The following is a 14,779-nucleotide window of genomic DNA, read 5'->3' on the forward strand; positions in this document are numbered from 1 at the left end:
TTCCGACTTAGGGTGTCTGCTACCACGTTGGCTTTACCCGGATGATAACGAATTTCGCATTCGTAGTCATTGAGTAGTTCGACCCACCGTCGTTGTCTCATATTGAGCTCCTTCTGGTTGAATATGTGTTGTAGGCTTTTGTGGTCTGTAAAGATAGTGCTCTTCGTACCATACAAGTAGTGTCTCCAGATCTTCAGGGCGAACACAACTGCTCCCAGTTCAAGATCGTGGGTGGTGTAGTTAACCTCGTGTGTCTTCAGCTGTCATGAAACACAAACATGAAGCATTTTATATATTCAAGGTGTTACAAAATGAAGTACATAATCAGCTAGGGAAAAAGATTAAAACCATATGATCAGATCGTGGTGGTGAATATCTAAGCTATGAGTTTGATGAACATCTTAAGAATTGTGCCATAGTGTCACAACTCACTCCATCGGGAACACCACAACATAGTGGCATCTTGGAAAGGAGAAATCATACCGTACTTGATATGGTACAATCGAAGATGAGTCATACTTCCCTTCCTCATTTGTTTTGTGGTTATGCTCTCCATATCGTAGCTCGAGTTGTAAACATGGTCCCAACTAAAATGGTTAGTAAGACTCCCTACGAGTTATGGCATGGAAAAGTTCCATTAATGTCTTACTTAAAGATTTGGGGTTGTGAAGCATATGTTAAAAGATAGATTTCTAACAAGCTTGACCCTATATCTCAAAAGTGTATCTTTGTGGGATACCAAAAAGAAACCATGGGCTCTTACTTCTTTCGTAAAGAAGAGATCTGTGTGTTCATAGCATGTAAAGCAGTGTTTCTTGAAAATGACTTTATCTTGTATAAAGAAAGTGGGAGCCCCATTGATGTAACGCCCTGTTATGAATCGTTACCTCTTTTGGGGTGGTGACCAAAGATCGGATCTTATCAGGCTTAAGACCTTTGAGGAAATTGTGACAACCCGAAAATTTTTAAATTTTTGCCTTGTAAAGCTTCGCCAGTCAACTAAACTAAGTGTGAAACTCATTTCTGCTATCATTTAGACTCGTTTAGAGTCCGTTTAAAGGTCCAAAGGTCAGTACATTCAAGCATTGAGCATAGGAATGGATCGCGTACACTTCTAGCATCAAAACCGAGCCTTACACTCCAACACAAGGAGTGTATGGCCGTACACATGGGTGTGCGGCCGCACACCCCTCTCCTGGCAGCACACTCACGTGTATAAAGGTGGAACTCAGCCTCCATTCATCTCTTTTCACCCTCCTCAGTCTAGAACTCGAATTCTCTCTCAACTATCATCCAATTTTCAGCCTAGATCTTCAAGAATGTAAGTGTTCTTCCTTTGATTTGTTGTTAATATTCTTAAACTAGTTACATCCTTTGATTTCATCCATTTGAAATCATGTTTTGGCTAGATCTTCAAATCTTCATCCATTTCACCAAGAACACCAAGAACACACACTTGTTCTTGGTGATTTTGAGCCTTCTCGAGCCTCCGGATCGTAAGTACTCTTTCCCTACACTTGAATCTTGTTTAGAACACTAGTTTAAGTCCTTGAAACTGCCCAAAACTAAAGAACATATGGTGTGTGAGGCCGCACACACTCATGTGGCCGTACACCCCACAAAAACCCTCAAAACACCCTCAAAACACCCCTAAAGGCTTCCATATTGTAAGTACCATTCCCTAAGCTTGTTACTTACTAGATATGGGCCTTAGAAAACGTCCAAACCATATTCATCAAGGAGTGTGCGGCCGTACACACTCCATGTGGCCGTACACCCCTTTGTTTAGTGCTTAAGGGCCTCTAAAGTGCCTTTCTAGCTTCAACACGTGATGAGCATTAGTTCTACAAGCTTCCCTATCATTAGAATAGAATTTTGTGCACTCATTACCATGAGTGTGCGGCCGCACACTCCCTGGTCGCACACCCATGGCCGCACACTCCTCAAAGTGGCCGTACACTCCCTTTAGATGAATCACATGTGATTCCAACACTTGGTCAAAGTGTTTCCTAGTCCCGTAAGGTGTTTCCTTGCATTTGGTTGCTTCTAAACACTATATTTATGTCAATATATGCCATTATATGTCATTTAGGACTTGTTAAGTCTCGGGACTTCATTCGTGGAACTTCTCATCCTTACGGGCATATTCGTTTGAATCACCCACATAAGGTGAGTTTATACCCCGTAATCAATCTTTTAAACTGTTTTAAATGCTTTTAAGGGGGGGGGGGAATACAAGTTGAACACAATGATAATTGTTTAATTGTTTGTTATAAACATTTTCAAAGGATTTCTTATGTCATTTATAAGTAGTCAAAACATTTCAAAAACTCTTTTAAAGTTATGTTACTTTATAGTTTAACAAAACTCCGTTTTTAAAGTACAATCATAACTTAGTAGAAAAATGAGTCTTTTCAACAACCGTTCAAGTAAATTACTAGTAAACTATAAGGGGTATAGTTTAGGGGTTCAATTCATACTATAACTAGAAGATACTAAGATGCTAGATACTAGAGGATACTATGATACTATAACAAGAGAAGATACTAAGATACTATAACAAGAACATACTAAGATACTATAACGGAACGAACATAATAAGGTGCTGCAGCATGGGACAACTACAGGATCCAGTAATACCAATGAATCACTAACTCAATCTTCTAAGCAATTAGTGATAGTTATATTGGGTATACCGGATCAAATAACTTTGATGTGAATATACACGGCCTAGCAACTGGTTTGCGGAAGTCGTGTTTGGTTCCCAGAATCTCTTGCAGGGAGAGCGTATAGTATGGGTACTAGCTTTCTCATTATGACCTTAATAAAACAAACATGTTTTAAGGTAATCAGTACGTCAGGATGTCAATTTAAAAGACAACTGTGTACTTATATTTTTCCAAATACTTTCATTTTGTGACAGTTCCACTTGAAAGTTAATACAAACTATTTTCGAGTCAAAATAGTTATAAACTAGGGAAAAACTTACATTTTACAACCGACACACAGAATAGTCGAGTCTAGTACATTCACTAGAAGGGGGCCTATAATGCTAACTTTATGATTCCTTAGTGTAGGCATTCAGGGATATATATTAATCGGATCTGACAGGTAGTAGGATGCGTGCTTTCCGCTTCATTTCCTGTTCCTTGTTTGGTTGTGGGCTTAGAGCAGATACACCCAGCCTACTATCTCTCCGATCTTATATATATATATGTTCCCGTATACACCAAGTAATCATAAGGGGTACCAGGTATGGGCTAGGTCATAGGACACTAATTCAATGCACAATTTTCTAGTACAAAACATACTTTTCAAGTAAAGAACTTTTGATATACAAACTAGAAACTTACCAGTAAAGGGTTTAATCCATTTTATTAAACCAGTATAACTTAAAGGACCTTAGGTGGTTAATCCTATAATACCTTAGTTTATACATCAGAGTTATGTATAATTAATACTCGATAGGTAGTTAGATGTGTGCTTTCCGCCTCATTCCATGTTCCTTGTTTGGTTGTGGGATTAGGGCAGATTCATATAATTAACTATCTGTTCGATATTAGATTATATATAGCTAGTATAAACTAAGTGATTATAGAAGAAACTACTGTGGTTACCATGTTATTATAAGAAATAAGGGTTTTCTTCAAGAATCTTTTCGTCAAATATAAAGGAACTATTACAGTTAACTCCGTGAGTACCGAGTGAATACGCCAGGGTTATATACAACAATGATCTAACAAACAATGGGTTGTGTGCCTTCACCCTCATTTCCTGTTCCTTGTTTGGTTGTGGGCTTTGGGCAGATACACACAACCGATTGTTTGTTTACTCTGAGTTTTATATAACTTGTATCCATTTAATACTCATAGAAAGGACTGTTGAGTCATTTTTACTTATCTTTCATCAAGGCAGGAAATATAGGATTTTCTGGAGGAACAGACAAACTTTTCTAAACAGAACTTACCACAACTTACTATAACTTTCTACAACTTTTTTACTACTCACTTACATCACCTAAATCTTATGAACTCACCAGCTTAAATGCTGATCTACACTTTCAAAATAACTTGTATTCTCAGGAGACCAGTAGACAGGTACGCGCACTGGGATTCAGAGGATGGAGCAGTATAGCTTCATGTCTTTTTGTTATTTGCTGTGTATTCTATATTATGTGAAAACATACTTTGTAAACACTTTCTTTCTAATGAAATGGTTGTTTATTACTTTCTTACTATGATGAATGTCTTGTGATACTAAACATGACGTCCTCCACCCAGAACGTTTCCGCCGTTCCGGTTTTGGGGTGTGACAGATTGGTATCAGAGCATTGTTTATAGTGAACTAAGTATATCAACCGATAAAAGATATACAACTATAAATACAATGGGGCCGAAGTGCTCTGGATAATTATATATTCTAAATATATAAGTATACCTTATAAAAGTATACATACTTGCTTATACATATATACATACTAGAACAAGTATCACAACAAGAACAGAACAGAAGAAGTTAAAGGTTGAACACTATGGTCAAACCTGGACAGTTATGTAATCATAGCTAGGTGATCAACTATATTCATTCGAGATGTGACCGACATGTGTTTGGGAGTGATGTGGTGTTGCAACTGTTATAAAACTTACCTAATACTAGTCAAGAGAATACTAGATCAAGTACATAGAGTTAGAATACTATAGGAGTATTCTATGATACTATAGCGCGATAACAAGTTTTAAACATACCAAGTACATTACATTAAAATACTATAGGAGTATTTTAGGCACTATACAAACAACTTATGTGATAACTTAAAAGACCCTTACGGATAGGTCTATAGTTTTGCAATGTATACTCCCAAGGTTATATATAATTGAGATTTTATAGACTTAGAATTTGTGATCTACGCTTCACTACCTGTTCCTTGTTTGGTTGTGGTTTTGGAGTAGGATCACTTATTCGAAGGTCTATCTCATCTTAAATTATATACAACTTGTATACATTGTGCAATTATAGAAGGACTCTGTAAGGATCACCCCATAATGTTTCACTTAAATCTCATAGATTCTTTAGTCACATCCATTCTCGCACGACAAACCCAGATAGATGTAACCACTTCCACATAGTAGCCAACAGATGAGTCAAGGAGGAACAAGAGCAAGTTCATGAGAAGCTTTCAAAGAAGGATCAGCCGAAGTAGCCGAAACGTCTTATGCGTCACACTAATAAATAATAATCTTGTTTAACTTAATGAGTTAGTGGAAACACTGCTCACATTATGTGTTAGGATTATTTTCTTACATGCAGCTGGTAACAGTTATTCAGGTCACATATATTCATTCGAGGATAGCCATTTCTAATTCATAAAGTTTATTTGGTATATACTTTTTTTATGAATTGTTTCCAGAACCCTGTGGAAGTCAGGACCCGATACACTTAGAACTAGGATAACCTTGTCTTTCAGCTTTCGACTTATGTCCACTACTTTAGACTTATTCCATCTCGTCTTTGTATTCTTCTAGCAAAGATGCCTCCTCGTAGATCAATCAGGCGCACTACTCCGAATACTCCAACTCCACCACCACAATTCGATCATGCTGCTCTCCAAGCAGCGATATCCTCCGCAGTGGCAACTGCTCTAGCTCACTTCGGTGAAAGTGGTACCCTCGGATCTGGTAGCGGTACCTACTTAGCCAACCTAGGAGATTCTCACGAACACCCAGGGGAGTGTTCGTATAAAGACTTCATGAACTGCAAACCCAATTCCTTCGATGGAAATGGTGGAGTCATCGCTTTGATGCGATGGTTCGAGAAAACAGATTCGGTCTTCGAAATCTGTTCGTGCCCAGAAGGGAGCAAAGTGAAGTTTGCTGCCTACACCTTCTCCGACAGAGCCCTGACATGGTGGAACAGCCATGTTAAGTCACTGGCCCTATGAGTAGCTAACTCAATAGGTTGGGAGAACCTGAAAGAGTTAATGATGGAAGAATACTGCCCCTTGGGCAAAGTTCAATAGCTGGAACAAGAACTATGGGAGCTCAAGATGGTCGGCTCAGACATAGTGACCTACACTGACCGGTTCAGCGACCTATCAGCTCTATACCCCGGGATGGTTACCCCGGAGAGCAAGAAGATAGAAAGATACATCTGGGTTCTAACTGCCCCGACCCAAGGAGATGTGCTGTCTTCTAACCCAGCCACATTCGATAGTGCTAAATGCCTGGCACAGCGACTCATTGTCCATGGAGTCCGCCATGGTGTGGAAGTCCCCGTTCCCGAGCCATCGAGGGAAGAGGACAATAGCAAGAAGTCGGGGAACAAGAGGAAGAAGAAGCGAACAACACAGGAACCCCCACAGGAGCAACAAACGAGTACTATGTACGCCGCCACGGCGCCTGCTACTCCAGCACCTGCCAGTCGATATGCAGGAACCCTTCCAAAGTGTGGAAAGTGCAACTATCACCAAACCGGAGTATGCCGGGAAATGCAGTGTCTGAACTGCCACAGAAAGGGACACACAATCCGTTTCTGCAGGGCACCGGCTCAACCGATCTCCCAAGTCCCCGGAGTTGAAGAAAACCAAGCTTGCTATGGCTGTGGTGAGAGTCGACACTACCAGAAGGACTTCCCGATAGCAAAGAACTCAGGAGCGGATGGACGAATTCTGATGATGTCACAACTAGCATTCTAGCTAGGAAATTCTGTACTCTTGTAAACATTATCTTCTGTAAACTCGTAAACCCTAATTCATGTTATGCTTGAAATTCAACCCACTTTCATGAAACTTAACTTTTTGGGCCATAATGGGCCTAAAATGGATTGGTTTACCTAAATGGGCCTTGTTGAGCCATAACAAAACCAATAAGCCCAAATGGGCCGTAAAACTCATTCTTTTATGCAATTTGGGCCGTAAACTACCCTAAGGGTCCAATGGGCCGAAAAACCATTAATTTGGGCTCTATATTATGGACTCTAGCACAAAAGGCCCAAGCCTTTCCTTCCCTTCTCTCTCTCTCTCTCTCTCTTGGCCCAACTACAAAAAAAGGGGGAGAAGAGTTGACTTTTAATGGTGCCACCTCATAATTGTACATAGGGTATCCATGCATCCTTCTCATGTTCCCATGCATGTCAACTCATCTCTCTCTCTCCCCTCTCCCCTCTTCTTGATTCGGCTGAAGATACACAACACACACACATTACACAAAAATTCTCTCCATTTTCTCTCTAAAGCCATCTCCTTCCTTCCTTCAAGGAAATCTCTAAAATTTAGCTTGGATTCAAGGGTTTTCATCAAGTGTTGTCAATCTTTGGTAAGTCTTTACACATCCAAGCTTCATAACTTCACTCTCTTGTTAGATCATTCCTTTACACAAAGTTTTTGGTGTTTATACTCTTAGAAATCTTCTTGAGTTCAAGATCTACTTAAGGAAGTTGCTAGGACCAAACTCTTCCATTTTCTTTCTTCAAAACCGAAGCAACAAACCTAAGGTGAGTTCATACCCCTCTATTTTTGGTTTTCATATGTTTTATGGGGGAGAATGCAAGTAAAATGTGAAGATCTATGTGTATTTGTATGATATGTGTGATTTCTTGTGTTTTTGTGATATATATGTGCTAAAAATGAAAGATATTTTGAGATCTATAGTTCAAGAAGGAAAAATATGTGATCTAGGTCATATTTCACTTAACATGTCAAGATAAACTAATATACAAGCTTTAAAATAACATACTACACCATAAAACTCATTATTGGACTATTTTTGTCAAATAAACAAAAGTTTGGGAAAAAGTTGTCATTCACGGTTTTTACAAGGTTCAAAATGCCAAAACAGTTAAAATGGAAATTTCTATGAACATTATGTTTTTCAAAGGACTAAAAATGAAATTTGTGGCTTATTGGGCTAAATTTTGGGCTTTTCCGCCCATAGGCCCAAAGTTGCGAAAATATGGATTTAAGGGGCTGGAATGGTAAATTTCTCAAAACAGTGGGTAGAAAAGTAAATAAATCTATTTCTGGGGTTTAAAATGATCTTATTTGTTAAAAAGAATTGAAAATGCAAAGATTTTCGATTTTGGATTTTGGGTAAAAAGTGTAAAAATTGCGAAAAAGGTGGACTAAAACGCAAATCTTTTAACTAAAGGGTTGAAACTTTCTAAAATTTACTTTTGGACTTAAAACATTATTTAAATAAGTGTTTGGGTCAAAGATGTCAAGAAAAATGGTTCAAGGACCTAAAATGTCATTTTTATAAAAAGGGCAAAAATTGTCAGCTTTACAAAATAAGGGGTTGAATAGGTCAAACTAATGTTTTTGGTCAATTATGTTGATAATAATAATAATTGGGTCAAAATATACAAAACTTTATAACTTATGGGCTGTAAATAGAAAAATAACTATTTTATAAATCTATAAATCGTTATAAAAGAAATTCGTGATTTAAACGACATATCGATTAAACAACTCACGACATTAACTCTATGCAAAACAAGTAAACGTTCTAATGGTTGGGCTTGAAAGATTCTAATCATGCTTAATGGGCCTTCGTGACTCATTAACATGGCTTTTGGGCCCAACATAAATAATACATGTTATTGGGCCTCCTGTGACCCAATTATATGCTTAAGGGACCCTCAATGGTTTTTACATGCTATTGGGCCTCAGTGGCCCATTAGCATTACTAGTATGGTCCAAATAAATCATATGCGAAATGGGCCAACGCGCTTTCGTATACTCGACAGCCTTAAATAACATACGAAATTAGTAGGGCCTAGTAGTCCTCTTCTCCTCGTCTGTTAGGCTTACCTTCTCTTCAAGTAAAGTAAAATTAGATCATTAATCAAGGATAATCAAATTCATGTGGATTGAGTGAGTAATAACGGGTGACACCAATAAGTGTCGGTCGTAGTCTGTAGTTGTAATCAAAGTCTCCTGGAGGGAGAGCGAGAGTTTGTGTATAGATCTATACGGGGGTGACTCCCCCACACCTAAGCTGTTCGCTACAGTTAGACTCGGCCAGTCTAGGGTGACAAAGTCTTAAGATCAAATTTCGGTGTTCATTAGAATACCAAGACAGACGAACTAGTCATTATCATGCATGGTTATAACGACTCACGTAGAAATCCGACATCATTAATCAAGGGAAATCATATTCATTCGATGTAACGATTCAACAAAGCAAAACAATCATAACTTTTTATCGGAAAACATCGGGTTTTCCGGGGAAACCAATCTTACTCATTTGTACTTTCAAAAACTATAGTGCAAAACTTCTCATTTATTCACGTATTGAAATCACTCACGCACATACTTACAGGATCATCACCATATTTTCAAGAAAAGTTTTAATACAGAAAATATCGGATTTTTTGGGTTTTTCAAATGACATAAACTGTTTCACATCAAACACACTTATGAACTCACCAACATTATATATGTTGACCATTTTCAAAATAACTTGTATTCTCAGGTAATCGTTAGACAAGGAGGCATCCAGTGTGTTGAAAGTTTCTTTTGTGGTTGCTAATCACCAAACATTTTATATTTTGAAATCATGTAATGTAAACCTTGTACTTGATGTAAACAATGCCAGTTGTACTATGTAATGGTTGGTGATGCATGTGTTATGTTTTATATATATTCATTGTGATGATATTTCAATTTAAGTCACGCGAGCCCTCGGACGTTTCCGCCGTCTGGTTCGGGGGTGTGACAGGTTGGTATCAGAGCTCTGTTTATAGTGAACTAGCATATCTAACCACACATTGATATGCAACTATAAACCCATAGAGGTACTAAACAACTCTGAACAAAACAAATAAAATATACCAATAAACACTCTTATTTGTGCGACTTAGAAAAATGAACACAATAACGAATCGAATAAAACGATTGGGAGAAACTGACATCCTGGTTAACCCAGGACTGTTCACAGATGTATTAGGGATGAATGTAGCGTGATCAACTACATTTCTTCATAATACAATTATCACATGCCCTGGAACGATCGCGATGGTCAGTAAACCCAAGGCATACCCTATTGTTAATCAAGAAGAATGCATTAACTCAATTTTATAACAACTAAGAATATTTTAGGATTAATAATAGCTTATCCATATACCTCATTACGTGTTCCCCCTCACAGTCACCATGGAAGAGGAGCATCAGGGCATCCAGTTTCATCAGGTCTTGGTGGCCCATGGGATGATTGAGGACGACCTGGGGGAAGAGCAAGGGAGAGCACACAGCGTTGGACCCGACGAGTACACAGACACAGACTACGAGTTTGATGGGACCGATGACGATACGGAGGAAGAAGGAGGCACAGACGAAGCCTCTGTCACACCACCTACTGGCGAGACACCACAGAACCACCCCGCCCCACCAGGAAATCCCGTAAGAGAGAATCGTTCTCCGGAGGCTGAGGCTGCCGCACTATGACAACAGATATTCGCCATGGAAGCACGAGCGCTGCAGGCGGAACAGGAAAGAGATGAAGTCATTGGAGAAATGACTGAGATGGCCCAGTTGTTGGCACAACACTTCGGCATATGATCTCACTACCACCCTTGGGCGCTTCCTAGTGTGTTAGGACCAGCTTTACCCTACTAGTGTTATGTTCTCTATGTTCGCTATATTATGTACTACCGACTCCATGTTTAAGTGATTACACTACTCATAGAGTCGTTATGCTGTCGAAATTTGTACCTCTATGTATGCTCTTTCGAGCAAATTTTCATGTATCAAAATACGGATATTATCAGTGAAAAATCTTATGTGTTTTATGGTGATGTTGTGACCTGCTATGTGTCTATACTATTATTGTTTGGTGTGAATTTATGGGAACAATTAGATAAAAAAAAATCGATTCACGAAATTCTCAACTTAAAAACAATACATACTCAACATCTTTCTGTTCCGTAACAGCAAGATGCCTCAGAGACCAAACCGTGGAAATAACCAACCACCGACACCACCGGAAGTCAACTCAGATGCGTTTCAAGCCGCTGTATCTGCTGCGGTCACAACAGCCATGGCGCAAATCCACCAGGGGAACAATGGCGGAGGAAACGGGCAGGGAGCTGGAAGTTCAAACAACGGAGTAAATCAAGGACCTACCAAAACATGCTCTTACAAAGACTTCACCAACGCCAGGTCACGAACCTTTAATGGAACGGGAGGCGTCATAGCCCTAAAGAGGTGGATTGAGAAAATTGAATCTGTTTTTGAAATTTGCGGGTGTCCAGATGGGTGCAAGGTCAAGTTCGCAGCATGTACCTTTGTTGATCAAGCCCTTTCATGGTGGAATGGTCACATTGAAGCCATGACCCTTCCAGTGGAAAACGCGATGCCCTGGGAAGAATTGAAGGAAATGATGTTGGCAGAGTACTGCCCTAGGGGCGAGATACAAAAGATGGAACAAGAATTGTGGAACTTGACAGTTCAGAACTCCAACATCGAAGCATACATATCCAGGTTTAGCGAGCTATCCCTTCTGTGTCCGGGTATGATCACCTCAGAAGGGAAAAAGATTGAGAGGTTCATCTAGGGATTGACTGCACCTATCTAAGGGAATGTCATTGCGGCAAACCCTGAGACGTTTGATAGCGCCAAAAGATTGGCCAAGAAACTATATGATCATGGCAACAAGAATAGTGTTAAGATCGTGGAAGCGGATGTTAAGAAGGAAAAAGAGAATAAGAAAGGAAAGAGTAACAAGAGAAGCTTTGTGAGTAACAAATTCAAACACTTGCTAAAACAACAACCCCAAAAGCTTAATGAAACCTTTACGGTGGAAATGGCTAATGGGAAAACAGAACTAGCCAAGGAAATCTATGTAGGATGTACCCTAACTTTAAATCAACATACCTTTCAAATAAACTTGATACCTGTAACTATTAGGAGTTTTGATGTGATTATCGGCATGGACTGGTTGAGCCCCCATCATGACGAAATTTTGTGTCGCGAGAAGGTCGTTCGCCTTCATCTCCCTAATCACAAAACCCTAATAATATACGAAGACAAACCCAGTACAAACCTTCGTCTTATCTCGTGCATTAAGGCACAAAAGTGTCTACAAAAGAAGGACTTGGCGTTTCTGGCACACATAATGGATAAGTCCAAGGAAGAGGTCAATATTCGAGACATCCCAGTGGCTTGCGACTTCCCGGACGTCTTTCCCGAAGATCTTCCGGGGATACCCCCAGAAAGACAAGTCGAGTTCTGAATTGACCTGGTACCGGGAGCTACGCCAATGGACAAATCACCCTATAGGTTGGCTCCTGCGGAGATGCAAGAACTGTTAAGCCAACTCAGCGAGCTCTTGAGTAAAGGATTCATCCGACCTAGCTTCTCACCCTGGGGAGCTCCGGTCCTATTTGTTAAGAAGAAGGACGGATCCTTTAGGATGTGTATCGATTATAGAGAGCTGAATAAGCTCACTATCAAGAATCGCTACCCACTTCCACGAATCCTGTTCGACCAGCTCCAGGGAGCAAATTACTTCTCTAAGATAGATCTAAGGTCCGGCTACGACCAGCTCAAGGTCCGGGAAGAGGATATTCCCAAAACCGCTTTCCGAACCCGCTATGGACATTATGAATTCGTTGTAATGCCCTTTGGCCTAACGAATGCCCCTGCCGCATTCATGGACCTGATGAATCGAGTCTGCCGACTCGTCCTCGACAACTTTGTCATCGTTTTCATCGAAGATATTCTAGTCTATTCTCGAAGCGAAGAGGAGCATGGCCGACACCTCCGACAAATCTTGGAAACCCTACGAACTGAAAAGTTATACGCAAAACTCTCTAAATGCGAGTTCTGGCTCCGAAGCGTAAACTTTTTAGGTCATGTTGTCAGCCAAGAAGGGATACATGTGGACCCTTCTAAGATCAAAGCCATTGAAGGATGGGCAGTCCCAGCGACACCCACAGAAATTCGTCAATTTTTAGGTCTCGCAGGCTATTATAGGAGATTCATTCAGAACTTCTCCAAAATAGCCAAGCCACTTACCATGCTTACACAAAAGGGCGTGCCATTTGAATGGACAGAAAAGCAGGAGGTTGCCTTCCGAACTCTGAAGCGAGCTCTCTGTAGTGCCCCAGTACTATCACTACCAGAGGGAACAGAGGACTTCGTAGTTTACTGCGATGCTTCGAATCAGGGTTTAGGCTGTGTACTCATGCAGCGTGGTAAGGTGATAGCTTCTGCATCCTGACAACTAAAGGCACATGAGGTGAATTATACCACCCATGATCTCGAATTGGTAGTTATGGTCTTCGCCTTGAAAATTTGGAGGCACTACCTTTATGGTACCAAGTGCACCATTTTCACTGACCACAAGAGTCTCCAGCACATTTTAAATCAAAAAGAGTTAAACATGAGGCAGCGAAGATGGGTTGAGCTGCTAAACGATTATGAGTGTGAAATCAAGTACCACCCAGGCAAGGCTAATGTGGTAGCTGATGCCTTGAGTCGGAAAGAATACTCCAATCGTCCTGTGAAGACTCTTTCAATAACCATCCAATCACATATGTCCTCACAAATCAAAGCAGTCCAGTTCGACGCCATGAAGACAGAAAACAGAACGAGCGAAGCGTTACGTGGAATGGAAAAGAACTTCGAAGTCAAGGAGGATGGAACATATTATTTCATGAACCGAATTTGGGTCCCTAGACTTGGAGGATTCAGAGGAGTAGTCATGAATGAAGCTCATAAGACACGATACTCCATCCATCCAGGGTCAGATAAAATGTACCTGGATGTGAAGCAATGTTATTGGTGGCCTAACATGAAGGCAGAGATTGCCACTTACGTTAGCAAATGTCTCACTTGTGCTAAAGTGAAGGTAGAGTATCAAAATTCCTAGGGACTATTGCAACAGCCGGTAATACCCGAGTGGAAATGGGAAAGGATTACTATGGACTTTGTGACCAAATTACCCAAGACAACAGATGGATTGGATACCATATGGGTGACAGTCGACAAGTTGACAAAATCCGCTCATTTCCTGCCAATAAAGGAGACATACAAGATGGAGCGACTAACAAGAATCTACATCAAGGAAATTGTGAGACTCCATGGAGTACCAATATCTATCATCTCATATCGAGATAGTAGGTTCACTTCACGCTTTTGGCAATCGCTACAGAAGGTTATGGGGACATAACTCGACATGAGCACTGCTTACCACCCACAGACGGATGGTGAAAGTGAGCGAACCATTCAAACGCTTGAGGATATGCTTCGAGAATGTGTGATAGACTTTGGAAGGTCGTGGGATACCCACTTACCTTTAATTGAGTTTTCATACAACAACAGTTATCACACAAGCATCAAAGTTGCTCCTTTCGAAGCATTATATGGTCGTAAATGTAGATCACCGTTGTGTTGGACAGAGGTAGGCGACACTCAGCTGGCAAGATGGCAGACACCAAGCAATGCATTAACAGGACCAGAAATCATACGCGAAACGACAGAGAAAATAGTTCAAATCAAAGCTCGACTTCAAGCATCACGCGACCGACAGAAGAGCTACGCCGATAAGCGGCGAAATCCCTTGGAATTTCAAGTCGGGGATCGAGTGTTGTTAAAGGTCTCCCCCTGTAAAGGAGTGATCCGTTTTGGGAAACGGGGAAAACTAAACCCACGGTACATTGGACCCTTTGAGATTCTGGCCCGAATCGGTCCGGTGCCCTATAGACTGCAACTACCTGCCGAACTCAGCAGTGTACACCCCGTGTTTCATGTTTCCAATTTGAAGAAGTGCTTATCCGACGAAAC

General features: G+C 40.5%; 1 protein-coding gene across 1 annotated transcript in view; it reads left to right on the forward strand.

The window, feature by feature from the left end:
- Positions 1–10,438, forward strand: part of LOC145106386 (uncharacterized) — a 38,670-nt gene extending 28,232 nt beyond the window's left edge. Inside the window, exon 2 of the mRNA XM_079043382.1 lies at positions 10,106–10,438. Within this exon, the coding sequence (XP_078899508.1) occupies positions 10,106–10,438 (333 nt within the window). The remainder of the gene's footprint in view (positions 1–10,105) is intronic.
- The last annotated feature ends 4,341 nt before the right edge of the window (positions 10,439–14,779 follow it).

This window comes from Lactuca virosa, chromosome 4 (genome assembly GCF_052849685.1).
Source record: "Lactuca virosa cultivar CGN04683 chromosome 4, Lactuca_virosa_CGN04683_v6, whole genome shotgun sequence".
NCBI lineage: Eukaryota > Viridiplantae > Streptophyta > Magnoliopsida > Asterales > Asteraceae > Lactuca > Lactuca virosa.